This window comes from Myxine glutinosa, chromosome 5, assembly GCF_964187855.1.
Source record: "Myxine glutinosa chromosome 5, kmMyxGlut1.1, whole genome shotgun sequence".
In the NCBI taxonomy this organism is placed as follows: domain Eukaryota; kingdom Metazoa; phylum Chordata; class Myxini; order Myxiniformes; family Myxinidae; genus Myxine; species Myxine glutinosa.
This window is the reverse complement of record NC_136265.1, coordinates 38,697,422-38,721,928: the sequence shown is the minus strand read 5'-3', so window position 1 is coordinate 38,721,928 and position 24,507 is coordinate 38,697,422. Positions and strand designations below refer to the sequence as shown.

The 24,507-nt window shown below is 48.7% G+C and overlaps 1 protein-coding gene across 2 annotated transcripts in view; it reads right to left on the bottom strand.

Annotated features, from left to right (window-relative positions):
• The window catches only part of ACSS2 (acyl-CoA synthetase short chain family member 2), a 58,972-nt gene extending 35,009 nt beyond the window's left edge, over positions 1 to 23,963 (bottom strand). The window contains exons 1-2 of one of the 2 annotated variants that reach the window (XM_068117292.2): positions 23,735 to 23,963; positions 21,398 to 21,593 (exon numbers count right to left, since the gene is read on the bottom strand). In XM_068117292.2, the coding sequence (XP_067973393.1) occupies positions 21,398 to 21,593; positions 23,735 to 23,840 (302 nt within the window). In that variant the 5' untranslated portion in view covers positions 23,841 to 23,963. The remainder of the gene's footprint in view (positions 1 to 21,397; positions 21,594 to 23,734) is intronic. The other variant, XM_078777908.1, reaches the window with a different exon arrangement.
• Positions 23,964 to 24,507: the final 544 nt, after the last annotated feature.

Sequence of the window (24,507 nt, the reverse complement as noted above, 5' to 3'; positions counted from 1 at the left end):
AAGCCCAAAGGCGCTTTGACAGAGTGGCAAACATAATGCATAACAATACATGAAAACAACAATTGCAAAAAGACAAGAATCAATAGGGAAATATTTAAAGCAAAAGGAGGGAGAAGGAGAAGAGATAGTCAGGGGTTAAATGCTGTGGGTTGAATGTTGAATGCAGTGTTGAACAGGTGGGTCTTTAGTGATGTTTTGAATGTGGTGAGTGAGGAGGAGTCTCTGATGGTGTGAGGTAGTGAGTTCCAGAGGGTGGGAGCAGCGATGGAGAAGGCCCTGTCCCCCCAGGATCTGAATTTGGTCCGGATGGAGGGGGTCAGGAGGTTGGTACCAGCAGAGCGGAGGTTGCGGGTGGGAGTGTGTCTGGAGAGGAGGTCAGCCAGGTAGGATGGGGCCAGGTTATGGAGGGCTTTGTATGTCAAGAGGAGGATTTTGTACTGGATTCTCTGGGGGATGGGGAGCCAGTGAAGCTTGTAAAGGACGGGGGTGATGTGGTCACGGGTCCGGGAATGGGTGAGTAGACGGGCAGCGGAGTTCTGAATGTATTGGAGTTTATTGGTGATTTTTGAGGGTGAACCATAGAGGAGGCTATTGCAGTAGTCCAGACGGGAGGTGATGAAGGCGTGGATGAGGGTTTCTGCAGCCGTGGAGGAGAGGGATGAGCGGAGACGGGCAATGTTTTTCAGGTGAAAGAAGGCTGACTTTGTGATCTGTTTAGTGTATTTGTCGAAGGAAAGGGTTTGGTCAAAGATGACGCCAAGATTCCGGATGTGAGGGGAGGTGGATACTGGGATACCGTCGATGTTGAGGGCAAAGTTATGGGTGGATTTTGTGAGCGTTTTTGGGCCAATGATGATTATTTCAGATTTATCACAGTTAAGCTTGAGGAAGTTGATTTGAAGCCAGGATTTTATTTCAGTGATGCAGTTTGTCAGGATAGAGTGGGTGTCGGTGGAGACCGGTGGAGACCGAACAGGAAAATCCTGTTCTTCCGCTCTTTCACTCCCTCTCTCTGTTCTCTTCACCCTCTCTTTTGCTCAAGGTCAACTGCCATCTGCTTGGAAATCAGCCAACATCACCGCTTTGCACAAAAACGGTGCAAAAACAGATCCTAGCAACTACAGACCAATCAGCCTTCTCCCAATTATCAGCAAAGTCATGGTATCCATCATTGCTTCGGATATGAAATCTTTCCTCTTCTCCAATGGCTTGATCTCTGATCATCAATTTGGTTTCAGACCAGGTCACTCTACTCTGGACATGCTGCTTCTGCTGTCTCAACAATGGATGGAGGTCCTCAATGCCAAACAGGAAACTAGAGCTGTCTCCCTCGACATATCACGTGCCTTCGATACGGTCTGGCACCCCGCTCTGCTCACCAAACTCTCCTCCTTTTGTATCCATGGAAATCTCCACGCATTGCTGACGGACTTCCTCTATAGTCGTCGTCAACGTGTGGCCCTGAATGGGTTTCTCTCATCTCCTCTTCCTGTTCAGGCTGGAGTTCCCCAAGGCAGTGTTCTGGGCCCTGTGCTTTTTCTGGTCTTCATCAATGATCTCTCTGACTCTCTTGAAAATCCTCTCTATCTCTTTGCTGATGACTCCACTCTCTGCCGCTCCATTCCTCATCCCTCAGATCGGCAGTCTGCAGCTTCCTCACTCTCTGCAGACCTAGACAAAATCACAGATTGGGCAAACAAGTGGAACATGTCTTTCAATCGTGACAAATCTCACACTCTTACGATGTCTCTCCGAAAAGACCGACTGGACAACCCTCCCATCTACTTTCTGAATAATCCTCTCCAAGAAGTTCTGTCACTCAAGCTTTTGGGTCTCACTATCTGCCATGATCTTTCCTGGGAAAACCACATTTCCAAGCTGGCCTCCAAAGCCAGTCGCCGACTGGGCATCCTCCGTCGTGCGAAGTCCTTCCTTGGCACACCTGAGCTCCTCACCACATACAAGGCTTTCATCCGCAGCTCAATGGAGTACTGCTCTCCCCTCTGGGCTGGTGCTCCTGCCTCACACCTAGCTCGTCTTCACGCTGTTGAAACCAAAGCGTTCAGAATCATTGGAATCTCCCGCGATGACGCTATCTCCGAGGGCCTTTCACTTAATCACCGCAGGCAGGTTGGTGGTCTTTCCGTCTTCTACCGACTCCTCTCCGGCCTTGCTCCCCCAGCTCTCTCTGGGCTCTGTCCCCCAAATATTCCTGCAGGTCGCACAAGATCTGCCTGCAACCCTCTTATGGTTAAACTGCCAAAATCAAGACTCTCTGCTCATCTTCACTCCTTCATTCCTCTTTTCTCCCACCTCTGGAACAAACTCCCTCACTCTCTTCAATCCCACTCCTCCCTCCAGGTCTTTAAAACGGCTGTTCACCACCATCTCTTATCTTCCCCAATCCAAAACCTTGATCTTTTCTACCCCCGCTAATTTCACCCCAAATCCACTTTTTTGAGGTGACTTTTGACTTCTTTCCTGGAAGTCCTTGGTGTCCTTGCGTTTTATACCTATCCTGCCTCCCCCCAGGCCCTCTCCCTCCAAAAACATCTCCCGATGTCCCTGCTCTCAAATGTTGTGTTTGTGTGCTTCCTCCCCTTCTCTCCCCATCTTGTCGACCGCTCCCCTTTTTATATACTTTGTTTGCTTGTTTGTTTGATTTGTTTGTTTGATAAATGTTAGCTCTTTCACGAGCCTCGACTCTGTACACAAAAAAAAAAAAAAAAACTACCGTTAAACTAAATAGAGGCAGCAACTCCCGCTAAACCGGATGGATGTGGCAACTCCCTTTAAACTGGAAAGATGCAACAACTACCGTTAACCTAAACAGAGGCAGCAACTCCCGCTAAACCGGATGGATGTGGCAACTCACGTTAAACCAAACGGATCCGTTTCATGACACGTTTAATTTAATGGTGATAAACTGGACGTGGAAATGCAGACGATGTAGGGTGGCTTTTGGCATGGTCTACTCACTTACCTATGTTTAAGATCGATGTCCCGTTGGCCATTACATTCATATTGTCCTGTCACCAGCGATTAAGGCCGCTGGATGACGGATAACCGAAAAGGTTTTACTCCCAAGGGGGAGCAGCCTGAAAGATGGCGGTATTTTTGTCGCGCGTGGAATGAAGGAATGCGAAGCGTTTATTTTGGACAGAGCACACAGGTTTATTCCGAAACCATGAACAAGTAAACACGATGAGGAAAATTCAATAATAATGATTTAATGAAAATGAACCAAGAAATAAAATGAATGCTGAGGTAAACTAATTCCTAACTAAGGGAACCTCCACACACGCACTACGGACTCAAAAACGGACACACAGGGGAAAGATAAAATGAAAATAAAATGTCCCTTTAAGGTGCCGGCACTTAGCTCTGGCCTCACGAGGTCCTCTGCGAGGTTGGCAGCTGCGGACGAGGCTCAGAGCTCGATGTCCCCTCTGGCAGGAACGCAGCACAAGATGGCGGCCGCATCACGCTCGACGGCGCCACAAACGTGAGGTGAGCTGTGAAGACAGCCCTCTCGCCTCTCCCCCTCGTTGTCACAATGACCAGCGTCTTGTTTGCCCTCCAAGCTCTCAAAGCTCTCCTGTGAGCCAACAATCAAAACCTCCCCACGATGGTCCAGTAAAACACTCTCCCTCACAAGCGTACCAGAATCGCCAGCCTTCTTGTCTGAACAGAAAAGCCCACTCTCCGCTCTCGAAGATTCTCTCTCCAACATCACCCCCCGGCCCTCGTCACTCCGGGGACGTGGCCTGCCGGCTGTGCTCTTCCATGCCCATTGCACCACTCTGGGGTCGTGGCCTTTTGCAGTAAGTGTTCATGTGGGCGGGGCTCAATCTGATCGGCTCTGTTAACGTTCTGTCGGCCGTTGTTGTCGTTAAATGGAGGTTTTGCATGGCCGGCCTTGGTAAATGTAAAACGTTAGGGAAAGCGACAGAGGGAAAATCACATACTGGGGAAAACTAACCTTAATCCCTAAATAATTAGCACGTCTAATTAAAAGTTCACCTTGGGAAGAAAAAAAAAAGTTCACCTAGCACGTGCCTGGAAACCGTCAGCTGATAAACGAACATAGATTTCAGGCGTAGAATAAAAGATGCTGCGGGTAGTGCAAGCAACACTACCCGTAGAAATGTGCTGCATGCGAAAGAAGAAAAAGGAGTGATTGAATGAATGAATCTGTTGCGGAATCACATTCCAGGGCATGGTGCTCTGAAAACATCAGAAAACGGAATTGATTTTAAAAAAGTTTAAAAAAAATTAAATGTAAAAAAAAACAAAAAAACAATCAAAAACAAAAAAAACTTTAAAAAATACTTTTTCTTTACAGTTTTTTTGTATTTAAAATTTTTGAAAATGTGAAATAAATAAATAAATAAAAGCCGGAATAAATAAATATATAAACAAATCATAAATAAATAAAAAAGAGCAAATTGTCACAATTTCTGCGATAAAACCATTCAGGAAATTCTGCCTGTCCAAAATTACGTGAAGCGGGCGGCCCTTGCGAATGTATTCACGAATGCATGTCACTTTCTGCCGCCTTGTGAGATGGGGTGAGGAGTAGAAGGGCCGAGGCTGAACTGCAGGAAGGAAGCTGTCAGTAAGTGGCAGGAATAACCCACCGACATCTTGAAAGAATGGCAGCGCAGACTTGCTTTAAAGGTTTCTGAATCCTGGTTGAAAATAAAGAAGTCCTTTAAATGGAATGTTCATTTCGACAAACTTTTGATGAGGATATCTGCAATTAAATATTAATTTTTAAATTAATTACTTTGCTCATCTTGCCTTACGAGTAATTTCGGGTGGAGATGATTGTGCAGAGGTTCATCAACGTGTGTGCCCTCGCTCGGATGGACGTTAAAAAATGGACGTCCCATCTGCTGGCATTAATTGATGGACTTTAAAGGTGCCATGGTGTGCTTCGCAAAGAATCACCTACTAGCATTAAAGGGAGCTTCAACGAGGAACAACTAATGCTAGCAGACAGGTCCACAGCTACAAACATCCACCTGAATGATGAGGTGCATACATTGAAGTAACGCCCTGCCTGTGACGTTGAGAGGACAGGTTTATTATAGCCAGGTGAGAATCAAAGGAAGACGAGGCAGCTGGCAGGTGAATGGGCTACCTTTGCACCTTTCCGCCAGGGAGCCCTTTATTACACCATGACAATCCACGCTGACAAACGAACATAGATTTTAAAACCGAAAATCAAAGTGTCAAGTTCTGTTTCAATTATTACCCTGCGAAGCGATAACGGAGTGAAGCAATCGGTTGCACGAGTCCGGACATATGTCGTATGTGCGCATTTTTTAAAATTCATTTTCTCGGCAACCGTTGGTCCAATTGGCACGAAATTTTCACGATAGCAGCGCCTCCTCCAATATATTTTTTGTGATAATTATGACGTCATAGGTAACGTGGTATGGGCGCCATCTTGGAAAACAGCTGCACCTCTATATCTCTGAAACCGCTCCATGAAACAAATTTAAAGTGTTGTTAATGATGACGTCATCGGTGCCTTAATTATGACATCATAATTCGACAAGTACAATGCTTAGTCCAATCAGTTTGAAATTTCTTGAGTGTGATCTACGCAACAATTATATCGGAGAATGTAAATTTATGACGTCACCAGTTACATGGGCAGGCAGCGATATTGGATCAAAGAAAAAAAAAACACGAAGAAAGTTGGCTCGCACCAATTTGACTGCGCGCAGGGTAAGTACTCGATGAATTCCATTTAGTTATAGATGGTTAACAAGGTTTACCTTCTTATTGGGATGGTTCCTTCGACTGTCAATTTCATTTATTGTTTTTCCTCTTAGCCAAGTGTATCTCATCAATTCAACTTTTTGTTTTTCTAATTCGAAAGGATGTTTGGCACGTTTTGTGAATGACTCATGAAACAAGTCTTCAAGGAAGCTAATTTTAGCTCAGCATCAGCCATGTCTGTTATTAACTTCCTTGTCATTTATGATAATCCAAGCCCCGTCGTTGCCCGAGTGCGAGTCCTTCTCAGTTCAACAGACAGAAAAAATTGGATAAACACACCGACACACACATATATATATATATATATATATATATATATATATATATATATATATATATATGTGTGTGTGTGTGTGTGTGTGTGTGTGTGTGTGTGTGTGTGTGTGTGTGTGTGTGTGTGTGTGTGTGTGTGAATTTTGAACACTTTTTTGAATTGAATATATTGTTATGTTTGTGGGGTAGTGATATGTCGAGTCAGGTAGATATGTGTAGGTATCATGCTCCGGATGTCGGGTAAGAACCATCACCATGTAATAAGTTCTGTTTAGCCAAATGTCGGATAAGTGTATACTGTATATCTGTCCCCATCACGAGGGGGCGGGGCATGTTAACTAGCTTCGGGCATAAGGATAAATTAACCCTTGTATGTCTTACCCTATGTGATTTATCCTTTGTCTCTTTTGGCACCGCACCATAGACATTAATGAGGAAATGTCCATTAAACATAACAATGAAAACTAACCGGAACCCAGATGACGCACTTGGGCCAACAACCCAGACGTGGCAGGCACACATAGCTCAGGCACGCCGAGAGCCATGCCCAGAGGGACAGTGATTGGGCGGGAGTTGGCCAACGGGAAGGCCTCGTGATTGGCCAGGTTGGCCAGGGTGGAGCAAGAAGTGATTGGCCAGGGCGGAGCAAGAAGCTACCTGCTGATTGGTGGAGGGAGGGCCGAGGAGTAAGCAGAGCACCAATTGGTAAGTGTTACGTGGTCCCCTCGGTGACTACCTGGTCTCGGTGACCCCCGGACCGTGAGAGGACCTTCGCCAGAAAATAGTATTATATATGCGCTTTCGCAACGCAATCCCTGTGAATTCAACCCAAGAGAAACTGATGTTCAATGATATATTTCCTGCTAATCCATGCTAATCCTGCCGACTACGCCATGTGTTATGAATTTGGTAGAGTAACATCTAGAGCTAGGTAGATCTGAATAGGTAGGTATTCGGCTGTCGTGACAGGGACTCTACATGTAATAAGTTATTGATGTTTAGGCGTTTGTCGGGGTAAGATGTATGATTGTGGATCTACCTGGAGGTCCGAGTGTTAAATAGTGAGGGATTAAAGGTAACGCCCCTGTGAGTCTCACCTGGTAGTCAAACCTTTGTCCATTATGGCACTGCAAACCACATAAACATTAGTTAGGTCCTTAGCGCAACATTAAATAATTCCCTTTCCCTGACATTGACTTCGTAATAAATGGACAGGAAACCAGGCCAAAAACACCGCCACGGTTGGCCGCCGCCGTTCGCACCTCCAAGGCCTACAAACCTCGCCTGGCACGTGTTACACAAGGACCGCGGGGTCGCGGACGGGAGATGTCAGGAGTAGCATGCCGCAGAGGGCGTGACCTGGGCGAGCCGGCAGGTTGGGAGGCTATGATTGGCTGAGGAGTGCGCCAATGTGACGTCATCGGCCACCAATATATGCGACGGTCGGACGCCATTTCAGGACACACACACGGGGACACACGTCGATGAGCGATCAAAAGCGGCAGTTGGTGGAGAGTTCGTTCGCACACCGAGCACACCGAGCACATAGAGCACACGGCAGTTCGCAGCAGTTCGTTGCAAGTCGAGGTTCGTTCGTCGCAGTTCGTTGAACAGTTGGCACTGAACAGTGGGCACTTGGCTGCCAGCACTCCCGCAGAGAGTCTGGTCAAGTGGAGTTCAAAGGAGTCCTTCCTGTCCCTGGTCAAGTGGAGTTTGTGCCCGCGTTGGAGGTCGTCGACGCATGGTGCTTTTTGGTGCGTGGTGCTCGGCCTTGTGGGACTCGGAGCGAGGGACCTCGTGGTGTGCGATCGGGCCGAAAGGAGCGGTGTTGGACGGCCGCCACCAAGACGACGAAAGACAGATAAGCCGCATCCGCGTACATTTTGAACGACGTGACGTGTTATTTTCGTATTCATAATCTCCCTCGTATCGTGTTTGCTGTCAGTCGTGTGGGGACGTCCCGATTTAGAGTTATTAGATTTACCGGCGCGGGCTTTTTCACTGTCTTTACTTTTCAATAATAAATCCTTGTATTATTTTCTGTATATATTTGAACGCAGTTTCCTGGGTGTTTGATTTCAATAGGTAAGGTTGCGGAGCCTTCGCTGTGTCCCGCCATTCCGCGCGTTTGTGTTGAGTTTGAATCCGCCATTGAGTTTTCGCCTCGGGAGTTAAAGTCTCGCAAATCGGCCATCCGTAACTGTGGTGTTAATCACAGTTGCGTAACAAGTGGTGTCAGGAGTGGGATTTGAACCCGTCGGACAAATTTTTTGTCCGCGGCGAGACATCGACACGGTCGGACAAATTTTTTTGTCCGCGGGGAGACATCGACACGGTCGGGCGTACATTGCGCCCGACGTTCGAACGCAAAATTTTTATAGTAGAGGCGGAGAAATTTAATAACCAATCGGGCAAACGGAGCGCGATATCGCGTCTTCGTCAAATTTAAATTGTGTTTTTGGAATTGAAATAAATACGCGCGCGGGGAACGACCTTCCGAAAAGCGGATGTCGGAGGTCGACGAAATGGAAGTACGCAGCGAGGCCTCCGTCAGCGTCGGGAGTGAGCCGGAAATAGGGGAATTTGATGCAGAGGTGAGCCTTGGAACCTCCCTCGTCCCGAGCACCAACTTATGCCCCTCCCCTACCGGGGAGTCGGGAACAAGTGGGACGGCCCCGATAGATCTCCAGACCATAGTAAATTTAATAAATGCTCAGAGGGCCGAGGGTGAGCGAAACCTTGCAGAAATTCGGGGAGACATGAACGCACAGAGTGAGCGAGCCAGTCGGGAATTAAATGATAAAATTGACGGGTTGGAAAATAAAATGGAGTCGCAGGGGAAGGAATGGAGGGAAGGAATGAAGGGAATGAGTGATCGATTGGAGGGACACATTGAAGGAATGGGAAATAAAATTGATGGGTTAAAAGGGGAACTGAATGCCCAGAGTGATAAAATTGAAGGATTAAAGGAGGGATTGAAAGAACAAATCGAAGGGATGGACAGCAAAATCGATGGATTGGAGGGAAAAATGGAGGTGATGAATGAACAAATGAATGAACAAGGGAATGAAATAAAGGAAAGGAATGAACAATTGGAAGGAAAAATTGGGGAAATGGCACAGCAGCTGGGGGAACGAATTGATGGCATAGAAGGGAGAGTGCAAAACCAAATTACGGACAGACTGGGGAAATTTGAGGGTAAAGTAGAAACTCAAATGGGGGAGATGGAAAAAGCCATAGGGGTGGAAATTGAATTGAAACGGGAAGAATTAATGTCAAAAATAGAGGAGGGCGTGACGCAGGCTGTCCAAATGGGGGAAAAGTTGGAGGGTCAGATTGGTGCCACAAATGCTCGAATTGATAAAGCAAATGGGGACCTGGAAGGCTATCGGGGCCGGGTGGATGCCAGAATGCTACAGCAGAGTGAGGAATGGCGACTGCTCAACCGACAGGGGGGCAAATTGGCCGAGGAGGTGAGGGGGTTGGAAACCCGCATAAAAGAGCAGGAGCAAGGGTTAATTGAGAAAGGCCTGTGGGGGCCACTAATGGATAATGAAAGGGTGAGTGATTTTATGCAGGAGCGACTGGAGATCTGGGACAATACCATCAAGAAGGAGGTTGGTCGGGTTCAAGAGAGCCTGAAGGAAGAGGTGAGTAAGTCGGTTAAACATCTTCAGGACCAGATTAAGGTGACCCAGGAGACCCTCACCACGAGCCACATTTGGACACCAGAGGCTCCGAAACGGAATACCCAGTTGGGGGGGTGTTTTGGCCCCGGACTGGATTTGGACAGAGAGGAATCGGGGAATAGAGTCTCTGGAAAAACAATCCCCCTCGTACATTTTGACGGATCAGGGAGCCTCGAGGCTTTCCTGACACAATTTGAGTGCGTGTCTCAGCTCAATGGTTGGGGAGAGCGGGAGCGCATGGGGAATCTGGTGGCGACACTGCGGGGGTCAGCCGCCGACGTGTTAAACGTAGTCCCAGAGGGAATATTGACCAGCAAGGCCATTTGTGAGGCCTTGAATAACAGGTACGGGACAGGCGCAAGGTGCGACCTGGTCAGGGCACAGCTGCTGCATCGCAGGCAAAAGCCTAATGAGACGTTGCAGGAGCTGGCCCAGGATATATACCAATCTGTGAGGATAGCATACAGGGACCTACCAGCACAGGCGTGGGACAAGCTGGCGATAGAAAAATTTATGGCGGCTCTCCCTGATCCTGAGGTCCGGACGTTGGTGGAGTTACAGGACCCACCCACGGTGCACCGGGCAGCGGAATGCGCGGCGAGACTGACCTTTTTGAGAAGGTCGAACCGCGCATCGGAGAGGGCACCTGTGACGGTACGGCAGGCCGAGGTGCGGGATCAGGAAAAGCCAGAGGATGACATCGGGCGAATGTTAAGGGGAATCAGCCGCCAGCTGACAAATTTGATGGGGGGACAATTTGCAGGGAGCGAGTCACGACAGGGTGGTCCAGGTTGGCCATCGGGACGGCCTGATTTTTATCGGGCTGGGCCGGAAGAAAGGGGGGCTCCGCCTGGCTACCAGAGGGGTCCGTTCTTGGGGACTTGTTTTAGATGTGGGAGAAGAGGGCACAGTCAGAGGAATTGTCGGCAACCATATGGGCCCCCACCTCCTGAGAGGCTTCGCAGTCCAGAAAGGAGGGGGCCCCCAGTAGGTCCACAGGCGCCAGACAGAGGACCACCACCTCGGCCTGGGCCAATAGCAATAGAGTGTGCAGGAAACTAGAACGAGCCGAGCATATGGGCCATGCTCGGCTGGCATGTGTATGGCAAAGCATCTTTCTTTGGTGAGGTTAGTAAAATGTGACAAATGGTTGGCATGGGTAATCTGTGGGTTAGATGGAAATTTAAGGGTGGATTTTGAAATGCCATGGTGGACACTGTACAGTGACGCCATTATTGATCCAGGTGTGTAGACCAAAGTGTTGGAGGCTGTGATGAAATTAATAGGGTAGTAAGACACAGCTTTCAACTGGTTGCGGGGGCAACTGTGCTGATATTTGGGACGCGGGATCCTGGGGATGCAGTTGTGTAGCCTGAGGGTCAACGTGGTGCTGTGCATGTCCGAGGTGTGTGGACCATGTCTTCTGGGTGAGTCTCCTGGTGGAGCATGGCTGTTGACTGGACCTTGGTGTGGTCAAGTGTGGGTGAGCACTGGGGGGCTGCAGTTCTGTAGTCGGACTGGGGGATGATGGGGAGGTGCAGGGGACGTGGCTGTAGGGATGCCACGCACTGCGACCGTGCCCCCCAGGGCCGAGGTTGTGTGTGCGGTAGTGTGTGTTGTGGCAGCAAGTGCTCACCACATTGGCCAGCTGGGGCTGCTGCAGCTGTGTTCCTCGCAGGGGGGCCGAAGGATGGATGGTGGGTCGCACCCTTATGGACACTCATGGGCCATGTTGGCGTTTTGACTGCTCACCTTGTCCCGGTGACCCTTGCACGGTAGAGATGCAGAGCTGACGTGGCTGTAGGTAGTTGTGTAGCGATGATCACCGTTGGATGCGGATCCACATACCTGCCAGTGTAGTGGGGACAAAAGAGAAATTTGGAAGTATTTGGTAGGCCCAATGTGAAATTTTGGGATTGTGAAGGGTGGATGACGCTCTTGGACCCGACCAACCTGCAACTACCTGCACATGAGGTGAGTGTTTTGAGGAGTACTGTCCCAGGCTTCAGGACTTGCTTTGGAAATTGGGGACATGTAAATTGGAGTTGGGAGGCGGGTGAGAGTGATGACATGGCCGGTGAGGGGATGGAATGGGAGCCACAGTGTCTTGTGGGTGGCGTATGTTTTTGTATTGTGGTTAGGTGTTTTGATGTGGTCGTGAGAGTGGAACCTGGAGAGTGAGTGATGATTATTGGAGATAATGAGGGGCGATACTTGTGCTTTTGGAAATGTGCTTTTGGAAATGTGTGATGGTTTAAATGTGAACTGGGGGATTTCACATGTGGCAGGCCATGGCAAGCCTTGTAACACCTTTTACACCATCTATGGAATTGTACTGAATTGTGCTGAGTTGTGTGGAGAATTGAATGGCAGCGGGGGGAGGAAGTGTGTTTTGGGGTCTTGTGGGTGGGGAAGGTGTGTGTGTCCGCAGGTACAGAGCAAGCTCTGAGGAGCGATGCCTGCGGGCCCCCCTCTGCGGCAATTACCCCTGGCAGCCGGTGGTAACTGGAAATTGGAGCTCGTCGGTGGAGGGTCTGGTTGGGCGCCGCGGGGTGAGGAAGTCCCCCGGTGACCCGTGTTGCTGCGCGAAAGCAGGAGGCAAAGGAGCCTGGTGTGTGTGGAGACCCTCACCGGCGAGGTAACGGCGGAAAGGGGCTGTTGGGCTGTCACGGGCCAAGAGGTAAAGGGGGGGGGGGCAATGAACTTGTAAGTCGGTTGACTTGTTTTTGGGACTGCGGGCACCACAGCCTGATGCGCCCCCACCATCTTTTTGTGCGGTACCTCCCCGCTGCCTAGTTGAGGAATGCACACATACGCGAATGACATCAATGCCATGGTCCTGCAGGGGGGTGTATTGAGAAGACCCTTATTGATTTTTGAAATGCCTTGATGACCTATGGAATGAGAATGAGTGGTTAAGGGGTCTGTGTAGCATGAATGTGGGCGAAATCCACCGAGCCGTGTCACTCACCTGTAACATCTGGACAGGGCCCGTGGAAATTTAGGGGGATGCATTGGGGATGGCCCCGCAGGTAAGGTTGTGTCTTGTGGCATCCACCGGGGGACGCGGTCTGTAGACCGGGGTATGTACAAAGGTTAGAGTTTTGAGTTTTGGAAAGATGGTTAAGTTTTGTGGTTAAGTTAGTGTTGTGTGTTGGTTGTTTCCTCCCTCCACAGGAACAACGAAGAAAATGTACATACTTGCATGATGGTTAAGGGGTTCAGCATGTTAAGGAAGTGTAGGTAGGTAGTCCGACTCACTTCCCACAGCCCTTCCTGATTTATTTCATAGGTTAATTAAGTGTGTGACAGTAAGTGTTAAGGCTGGAATGGTAGCGCCTGCGGTGAACCTTGCAGGAGCTACGGTTCCAGGGGGGGGGCTGTGTTATGAATTTGGTAGAGTAACATCTAGAGCTAGGTAGATCTGAATAGGTAGGTATTCGGCTGTCGTGACAGGGACTCTACATGTAATAAGTTATTGATGTTTAGGCGTTTGTCGGGGTAAGATGTATGATTGTGGATCTACCTGGAGGTCCGAGTGTTAAATAGTGAGGGATTAAAGGTAACGCCCCTGTGAGTCTCACCTGGTAGTCAAACCTTTGTCCATTATGGCACTGCAAACCACATAAACATTAGTTAGGTCCTTAGCGCAACATTAAATAATTCCCTTTCCCTGACATTGACTTCGTAATAAATGGACAGGAAACCAGGCCAAAAACACCGCCACGGTTGGCCGCCGCCGTTCGCACCTCCAAGGCCTACAAACCTCGCCTGGCACGTGTTACACAAGGACCGCGGGGTCGCGGACGGGAGATGTCAGGAGTAGCATGCCGCAGAGGGCGTGACCTGGGCGAGCCGGCAAGTTGGGAGGCTATGATTGGCTGAGGAGTGCGCCAATGTGACGTCATCGGCCACCAATATATGCGACGGTCGGACGCCATTTCAGGACACACACACGGGGACACACGTCGATGAGCGATCAAAAGCGGCAGTTGGTGGAGAGTTCGTTCGCACACCGAGCACACCGAGCACATAGAGCACACGGCAGTTCGCAGCAGTTCGTTGCAAGTCGAGGTTCGTTCGTCGCAGTTCGTTGAACAGTTGGCACTGAACAGTGGGCACTTGGCTGCCAGCACTCCCGCAGAGAGTCTGGTCAAGTGGAGTTCAAAGGAGTCCTTCCTGTCCCTGGTCAAGTGGAGTTTGTGCCCGCGTTGGAGGTCGTCGACGCATGGTGCTTTTTGGTGCGTGGTGCTCGGCCTTGTGGGACTCGGAGCGAGGGACCTCGTGGTGTGCGATCGGGCCGAAAGGAGCGGTGTTGGACGGCCGCCACCAAGACGACGAAAGACAGATAAGCCGCATCCGCGTACATTTTGAACGACGTGACGTGTTATTTTCGTATTCATAATCTCCCTCGTATCGTGTTTGCTGTCAGTCGTGTGGGGACGTCCCGATTTAGAGTCATTAGATTTACCGGCGCGGGCTTTTTCACTGTCTTTACTTTTCAATAATAAATCCTTGTATTATTTTCTGTATATATTTGAACGCAGTTTCCTGGGTGTTTGATTTTAATAGGTAAGGTTGCGGAGCCTTCGCTGTGTCCCGCCATTCCGCGCGTTTGTGTTGAGTTTGAATCCGCCATTGAGTTTTCGCCTCGGGAGTTAAAGTCTCGCAAATCGGCCATCCGTAACTGTGGTGTTAATCACAGTTGCGTAACAATATTGTTATGTTTGTGGGGTAGTGATATGTCGAGTCAGGTAGATATGTGTAGGTATCATGCTCCGGATGTCGGGTAAGAACCATCACCATGTAATAAGTTCTGTTTAGCCAAATGTCGGATAAGTGTATACTGTATATCTGTCCCCATCACGAGGGGGCGGGGCATGTTAACTAGCTTCGGGCATAAGGATAAATTAACCCTTGTATGTCTTACCCTATGTGATTTATCCTTTGTCTCTTTTGGCACCGCACCATAGACATTAATGAGGAAATGTCCATTAAACATAACAATGAAAACTAACCGGAACCCAGATGACGCACTTGGGCCAACAACCCAGACGTGGCAGGCACACATAGCTCAGGCACGCCGAGAGCCATGCCCAGAGGGACAGTGATTGGGCGGGAGTTGGCCAACGGGAAGGCCTCGTGATTGGCCAGGTTGGCCAGGGTGGAGCAAGAAGTGATTGGCCAGGGCGGAGCAAGAAGCTACCTGCTGATTGGTGGAGGGAGGGCCGAGGAGTAAGCAGAGCACCAATTGGTAAGTGTTACGTGGTCCCCTCGGTGACTACCTGGTCTCGGTGACCCCCGGACCGTGAGAGGACCTTCGCCAGAAAGTAGTATTATATATGCGCTTTCGCAACGCAATCCCTGTGAATTCAACCCAAGAGAAACTGATGTTCAATGATATATTTCCAGGGTAAGGATATCATACAATTTCAAGGATACAATCACGGATATATTCCCCGAGCAATCAACAACAAACAACCATCAACAATTCCCAATCCACAATCAATTCCCTATATGATTAAGATGGCCATCTTATATATGTGTGTCCCCTTTTGGTACTCACGACCCCCTTTTGGTCTCTGCCCCTCACAATGTCTCTGGGCCCCTCCTGACCAAGATGATGGTCGGCGTCGCCGCACTCGGGCGGTTGAACGAACCCCGGGTGGACGTGTTTCCACTGGGCAGGTATCGTATCAGGCACCCCGGCTGCAGCCCCTCGTGGCCACGCGAAGCGGGTACGGTAAAGCAAGCCCAAAAGCCCCACGCCGCTTGCAACGCGTGTTAGGCCCCAACGTGCGACCCGTACGCGTCTTTTTAGACGGTGCCGCGAACGGTGCCAGACGCGGGGTCGATGCACGGCCCCACGTCAACTTGACGTCTCCACCGGGTAGGTACACGTCCCGGTAACTCCTCTCGCCAGACGGGCTTCGGAACGCCGCTTTTCCACGCGGCGCAAGGTCGATCCCACCTTTCGTCGGAGCGGGGCGAGGAAGAAGAATACTCGTCGCTTTTCTTCCTCGTGTCTTTTCCTCTTCCGTTTCCGGTCACTTCCGTTTCCGGACACTTTTTCAGAAGGGCTTCTGACCCTCCAACCACAACAACCCTTAATCTACTACACATGGATAAGCAAAGACCTGACTGGTAATTCACATACCTTCACATAAATATGTAACACTCCCCCCCTTCAAGAAAGAAAGTTTGAACCCAGCGAAAACTTTCTTTGCCGGCCAATTTGGAGAAACCAACCAGATAACTCAACCCCCCCCACATTATCAGTTCCCCCCGGGCACAGTTATCACTTAAAAATAAAGCAACCAAAATTTCACCACAACCCCCCCCCCCCCCAGAGTACTCACTCTGGACTAAGCACCAGCAACGACACTGTCCCTGCCCTTTACATGTTCAATTTCCCGTTGGACTCCTGCCAAGCCAAACTCCATCTCATGACCCTCTGACTTTGACCGTCAGTTTCTTGTGAATGAAGGTTAAGGGGTTGATCAAAGATCCAAAGTTAAGCAACTCGATAGCACTTTTTCCGGGAGGCCAAGCCGAGTATTCACTACATGGATGCCTTTAGGAACGTGGAGTTCACGGTTAGTCCATGCAGGAAAGTTCTCTACATGGGCGCCTTGAGGAACGTGGAGTTCACGGTTAGTCCGTGCATGAAAGTTCACTACATGGACGCCTTTAGGAACGGCGTTCACGGTTAACCCGTGTAGGAATCTTGGCTCGGCGGCTCCGCCGCATTCAGTGCTTCAACTTCTCAGAACTTCCCTAATAATTATGGTGGGACCACTTGTCCCTGTAGTCCCATGAATAGCGGTCTCCTTCTCGGCCACTACTTTGACAATCCTTCCTTCGGGAGCTGCCGTAACTCAGGGAGCCTCCATAATAATATTGATTGCGGCCACCACCAAAACTACCGCCCAGTTGTCCTCTCCTGTAGACCTCTCGACGCCTACGAAATGCCTTCCCTACTGTTATGGTCCGACCCTCCAAATCCTTGCCATTCCAATTCTTCTCTGCCTCTCTGGCGTCTTTTGTGCTGGCAAACGTGACAAAGCCGAACCCTCTTGACTGTTGCGTTTCCCTGCCTCTTACCAACCGCACTTCCACCAGCGGCCCATATCTGTTGAAGACAGAGGTCAGAACTTCTTCCTCTGTTTTGAAGTTCAGTCCCCCTACAAATAACTTGGCACTTTTGTCGCCATCCCGAGCTGGTGTGGTGTTATTTTCCCTGCTGGGCTCTTTACCAACCCTCAGGTTACCATAAACTTGACCCCCGGCCAAATCATTCCCGATAACCACAGAGACACCCTCTACAGGAAGCGTGGCTTGTAAACCGACGGTGACCGGTCCTGACACCAAATCGGACTCCAAATGGACGACATGAAGTGGAGCACTAACACCGCCCCCGATCCCCTGTAAACGAACACTATCCCCCGTTGCCGTCTCCTCGGACCATGGCAAAATGCCTTCAAGCATTAAAGATTGATGTGCCCCTGTGTCCCTCAATATCCTAACCGGTCTCCGGTTAGTCGAGGCTCCATCCCGTGACACAAACCCCTCTGAAATAAATGGTTGGTAACCCTTTTGATGGCGATTTCTCACAATGGCCATTGCATTTGGAGTCGTAATAGTCGGACTCCGCTCTGGGTCTTCCCTTTTCATGCGGTAACAACTGGACATCAAGTGTCCCGGTTTCTTGCAAAAAGCGCAAGTAGGCCCGGAGGAAAAACTCGTGGTCTGCCTCGGGCCCCCCGAACTATAAGTTTGTCTTGGGCCCGCATCCCTCTGATTTCGAACAGGTGGGGTATCCGCGTTGTCCCCATAATCCTCTCGAGGCCGCCGCCATGTATGGTCGTTCTCCGCACCTGCTGTTCCCCACCTCCCCTGCGGAGATCTAGGCGAGGAGTTAGGTTCGTGGACCCCTATTCGGTGGGTTAAGGCATAATCATCTGCCATGGTGGCTGCGTCCCACAACTTTGGTACTTTCTTTTCCTGCAGGTACACTTTGATGTCCTCGTGGACACACTGCTGAAATTCCTCCACCAGGATCAAGTCACGCAATGTTTCGAAGTCTTTCCCGACTCCTTTTGACTCACACCACCGATCAAACATGTTTTCTTTCACTCTGGCAAACTCCACATGGGTCTCACTCTCCCTCTTCCTGGCATTCCTGAATTTTTGCCTGTAAGCTTCCGGAACCAACTCATAGGCTTTGAGGATGTGCTTCTTCAGTACCTCATAATCTGCACATTGGTCCATTGGTAGCGCCGAATAAATTTCCTGAGCTTTCCCCACCAGCACACTTTGCACGAGTATGGTCCAGGCCTCCTCCGGCCAGTTTAATTGTCGAGCCACTTTCTCAAAGTGTGGAAAAATTTTCGCGACTTCCTTTTCACTGAACGGTGGAACCAGCCTCACATGTCTGCCCACATCCAGGTTTTCTGGTTAGGTGTCGACCCCGTCAGCAAGGGTGGTGCCTCTCCCCGTTCTCTCATTAACTCCAGCTCCTTGAATTTGATTTCTTGCTGAAGCTCCATGTCACGTTCCTTTAATTCCCTTTCCGCTTTTCTCTCCTCTGCTTCGAGGTCCCTTGCAGCTCTCCTCTCCTCTGCTTTTCTCCCTTCTAACCTTTCCTGGAGTTCTCGTTCCACTCTCCTTTCCTCTGCTTGTTTCTCTTCTCTCCTCGCTTCTGCTTTCCTTTCTTCTTCTTTTAACCTTTCCTGGAGTTCTCGTTCCACTCTCCTTTCCTCTGCTTGTTTCTCTTCTCTCCTCTCTTCTGCTTTCCTTTCCTCTTCTGATCTTTCCTTTTCTGCTTTCCTTTCTTCTTCTGCTCTTTCCTTTTCTGCTTTCCTTTCTTCTTCTGCTCTTTCCTTTTCTGCTTTCCTTTCTTCTTCTGCTCTTTCCTTTTCTGCTTTCCTTTCTTCTTCTTTGATCCGTTCCTGGCTCCGTAATTGCAACTCCAGTTTCCGGAGCTCAACGTCTTCTGGTTCTTCGGGTAGCCACTCCCAGGCTAACTCGTCCCATGTTCCTAATCCCACCATAGATTGTATCACCGTGGCCTGCAACTCTGCCTTCCTCAAATTAGTTCGGACCTCCAAGTTAAAATGTTTGGCCAATTTCAAGAGGTCCGACTTTAGTAACGCTCGGAACTGTGCCTCACTCGGTGTTACCGCAAAGTTCTGTGCCACAAACGCCATGGTGACTATCGTTAACACCTGTTAACCTTCACCCAAGACTTTACCCCAATTTCCCCAAAAATTTACCAATTAATACTTAATTAATAAATTTTAATTAATAAAAAATATTATTTTATTATTTTATACAAATACACTTTTAGATCCCGGACGAGCCCCCAATTCTGTTACGTGGTCCCCTCGGTGACTACCTGGTCTCGGTGACCCCCGGACCGTGAGAGGACCTTCGCCAGAAAGTAGTATTATATATGCGCTTTCGCAACGCAATCCCTGTGAATTCCACCCAAGAGAAACTGATGTTCAATGATATATTTCCAGGGTAAGGATATCATACAATTTCAAGGATACAATCACGGATATATTCCCCGAGCAATCAACAACAAACAACCATCAACAATTCCCAATCCACAATCAATTCCCTATATGATTAAGATGGCCATCTTATATATGTGTGTCCCCTTTTGGTACTCACGACCCCCTTTTGGTCTCTGCCCCTCACAATGTCTCTGGGCCCCTCCTGACCAAGATGATGGTCGGCGTCGCCGCACTCGGGCGGTTGAACGAACCCCGGGTGGACGTGTTTCCACCGGGCAGGTATCGTATCAGGCACCCCGGCTGCAGCCCCTCGTGGCCACGCGAAGCGGGTACGGTAAAGCAAGCCCAAAAGCCCCACGCCGCTTGCAACGCGTGTTAGGCCCCAACATGCGACCCGTACGCGTCTTTTTAGACGGTGCCGCGAACGGTGCCAGACGCGGGGTCGATGCACGGCCCCACGTCAACTTGACGTCTCCACCGGGTAGGTACACGTCCCGGTAACTCCTCTCGCCAGACGGGCTTCGGAACGCCGCTTTTCCACGCGGCGCAAGGTCGATCCCACCTTTCGTCGGAGCGGGGCGAGGAAGAAGAATACTCGTCGCTTTTCTTCCTCGTGCCTTTTCCTCTTCCGTTTCCGGTCACTTCCGTTTCCGGACACTTTTTCAGAAGGGCTCCTGACCCTCCAACCACAACAACCCTTAATCTACTACACATGGATAAGCAAAGACCTGACTGGTAATTCACATACCTTCACATAAATATGTAACAGTAAGGACCACCAATGACGTCAGAGGCAAGCAAGAAGCGGCACGCTGATTGGTGGAGAAGCGCTGATGACGTCACGACCCCACGTTAAAATAACTCGAGAACCAACATTTCCTTCTTCTTGCCCTCCTCTCTTGCCCTGCTCTCTCTCTCGTCTTCTCTCTCGCTTGCCCCTCACGCCTTCCTCTGCCATCGACTCTCTCTCTTGGTTCCGGACTCTGGGGGAAGACGGTTGTGCATGGACGAAGGGCTTCAGGAAGCGATCGGACCGACCGTATTCGGGGACGCCACCGGGAACTGTGGTTCTCCATGCAGAGGACGGGTGGACAAAGCCAGGCACAGCTGGAGGAGCGCCCTGCGCGCGGCCCATTCGCCTCGCGCGGGAGGCTTACATCGAGGCCTAGCGAGGCCTGTTTCACGCCAATGTGCGCGCTTCACGCACAACGTCGCCGGCGGCCCGGACGATTTTGACGACCCTGACGAGACCTCACCAGTGATCGGAGCTAAGTTACACACCACACAATTATTTTCAGTTATCCTTTCCCTTCATCTGTGTTCTAAGTCTGGTGAGGGAGCGCTCCATTTAGGAACTTAGTTTTACTGTTTCGCTTTTCTTTGTCCCGGCATTCTGTTTTAATAAACCTGTTTATTTTTGTATATTTTTAATTTTGCAGGTTTGTGTTACTTTTTGCAGGTTGGGACTGCCGGTGATCGCAACAGGTAAGCTTCAGCTTCTTCTTCTTCTTTTTCTCTTTCTTCCTCCTGCGCATATATATATAGTAAAATCCGCATTTGATCATCGCTTTCGGAGTTAAAAGCTTGCTATTGGCCATCCATGACTCTCCTGGTGTTAACTGGGAGGGAATCACACGACAATATATACATACACACCTATACTGTCTTATATATATACTTCTTCTTGGTCTTCCTCAACGAGAGTGAGTATAGACAGAAGGACTGACCTTTGTGACGCTGACCTTTGATATAGAGATTGCACCCATCTCGTTTTGGGAAAAGGGCTCAAAGAAATCATCAGGGCCAGCTCGAATTTCCAGCCAATGCGGGTTGGCTAAATTAACATTGAAACTCGGTATCTCGGGACAGAGATCTCGGGATCTCAGGAATCTCAGATCATCTCAGGATTAACATGGAAACGCATGGGACAGCCGAGCTTACAATCCAATTTGAGTGGTGGGTGAGCATGAGGTGTTCATACTCACACAGAAAGGGTTAATGTTTGTTTCCATTTCCTACGACATTATGAAGTCAGCTGTCCCGTCCCAAAATCAAATAGGGCACAACATCCCCATCGTGTTGCTCGCAACAGACCATCAGACATCATCGACATCCACCCACCAGTAAATAGCAACCTTGTCTCCCAGCCTGTTCTCCTTAATATTGTGATCAAGCAGGTTATAGCAAACATTTGTGGTAGCTCCGGCCATGCAGGTAACCGAGACCCGACCACGGGCAGGGTTCAGGTTGGACGTCATAAAGGGACCGGTTGAAGGAGTTTGCCAGTGGAACTGCTTTGCCAACTCACCCCATAATTCTGCAGTGACAAAAAAAGCAAATGATTACACAAGATGTACAACAATAATAGAGTTATCAACGTAAGACAACGTTAGACAAGACAAATATTACATTTGGATTAGTACAATAAAAGGTTACAATTCTCAATGCAGAGACACAACGACAAAACGAATTGACATAAAGATGTTCTTCTTCTTCTTCTTGAGATATCCACTTAACATGGTGACAGTAATACTAGAAAACATCTGGAAATGCAAAGCCCGTCTGCGTCCGCTTTGTACTCAGACTTCTTCTTCGGTATACCAAACATGACGAAGACGGCAAAAAAAATACAATTTTTTATAGCGATTTTAGGCGACCTTGACTTTTTGACCTCAAAAGGTATAGGCTTCAGTGACCTAATATTTCAAGTCAACCCTGCCCAAATTTCAAATCAATCAGACGAAAATTTCTAGATTTTATTGACTTTGACCTTTCAACCTTGACCTTTCGATCTAAAATAAACAATCGGCGTCGATCTTTTGATTGGTGAACCAAATATTCAGTGACCCAATATGCAAATTCTTACAATTTCAGGTCAATCGGATGAAAATTGACGATTTCATGTGATGCTGACCTTTGACCTTTTGACCAAGTTATTCATTTGTCTTCTCCATATTCTCATAATAAAGCTTTGTCGAAAATTTGATGACAAATCTCAAATGGTAAATTAGAATTTCAGGTGAATTGGATGAAAATTGATGATTTTAGGTGACGCCGACCTTTGACCTTTTGACACAATTATTAACTTGTCTTCTCCATATTCTCATAATAAAGTTATATCGAAAATATGATGACAAAGCTCGAATGATAAAAAAATTTTATGGCCCGGACAGACACAGACAGACAGACAGACAGACGTGATTGCAAAACCCCATCTCTCGCTACGCGGAGGACGGGCTAATAAAGTTAGTGTGCCATGTTACGGGGAATCAAAATATTCGGGATGCAAGCAGTTGCGAATTGACAAAAGAAAGAGGGGAAGGTAGAGAGAATAAAATTAAGTGGAGGGGGAATGGAGGAGGTAAAACATGCAAAGAGAGGGATGGGTGTGAATGAATTGTATCATTTTTGCGTACGTAATATGTAAATAGCACCGAAGACGCTCTCCATTCGTGGACTCGCGGAGCCGCTGAAATAAAGTGTCCCGATCTATGTGGTCAGTGTGTGCATATTTGATCGATATTTGCTGATTCGGTAAGATGGTTGCATCACACAAGGGGCTCAGGTAAGCGGCCCACGACACCCGAATGAAAATGTGGCAGGGGAACGATGGGCCAAACGGCCTTGTGAATCACAGGCGATGATCATGATGATGTGCCGATATTACCCGTCGGTGCTGCGAGAGCATTCGCACGACAAGAAGTTTGCGGTTACCTTCCAAAAGGGCACCGGCACACAGCTGCCTACCCTTTTCGAAAGGCACTGTGGGATCAATGACGTCCACCAGAAGCAAATGTGAGGACGTTTCCCCTTCCCTTCCACAGGTTTAATAAACGTCATAAATTATGATCGCTGATGATCGATGATCGGTAATGATCGATGATGATCGATGATGATGATCGGTGGTGATCGGTAATGATCGATGATGATGATCGGTGATGATCGGTGGTGATCGATGATGATCGATGATGATCGGTAATGATCGATGATGATCGGTGGTGATCGGTAATTTTTGATGATGATCGGTGGTGATCGGTAATTATTGATGATGATCGGTGGTGATCGGTAATTATTGATGATGATCGGTGGTGATCGGTAATTATTGATGATGATCGGTGGTGATCGGTAATTATCGATGATGATCGGTAATTATCGATGATGATCGGTAATTATCGATGATGATCGGTGATGATTGATAATTACCGATGATGATCGGTAATTATCGATGATGATCGGTAATTATCGATGATGATCAGTGATGATCGGTAATGATCGATGATGATTGGTAATTATCGATGATGATCGGTAATGATCGATGATGATCGGTAATGTCTAATGATCGATGATGATCGGTAATGATCGATGATGAAAAGTGTTGAAAGGTGATGAAAGTTGATGATCGGTGATGAAATGTGATGATTATTGATTGGTGATGAGAAAGGTGAGCGCTCCTCGTACCTTGGGGATCCTCGAGGGAGCGCTCGTAGAGAGCCTGGTACTCGGGGAGGCTGCGAAGGAAGGCGGAGGAGCGAGCTTCCGCACTCGCTTCGTATACATCACTCATGATGAGTGGAGACCGACGGTAAGAACAGGTACTAGGTAGGTAGGTACTAGGTACTCGAGGCGACCGCCGACACAGAATATGACACCGGGCAAAGTGAAGTAAACCGGAAGGAGGAGCCACATGTAAACTGAGGGGGTGTGGCTTCAAACAGAAATTTCCTCCCCGCCTCTAAGTTGTCAACCAATCAAATCTGTCGTGCTCCTGCCAACTATGCCGTCTCGTCCAATAGAATGCAAGGCCATGCCGATAATGGCGACAGCGTCGACGCAACCAGTGGCACCATCGTCAGCTGCTGTCATTTGATGAATGAGCTTTGATTTGCTTCTCGATTAGATTACCCAAGAATATCGATTCGTGCCGGGAGTGTCCGTCGGGTGGAATATTTATTTAAAATCTAATATTCCTTTCAAGCATCACCGCTCAGGTCCGACGTTTCGACCACGCAGTGGTCTTCATCCGGGAATGATGAAGCAACGTTTGCCCGATGTTGTCTCACCAGTGCTTCATTTGCCCTGGGCAGGGTGCTTGAATGAATGGTAAATCAATGGTGAGTGTGAATGAATGAATGGCGAATTTATGAATTGTGAATGAATAATTGTAAATGAATAAATTGTGAATGAATCAATTGTGAATGAATCAATTGTGAATGAATCAATTGTAAATTAAT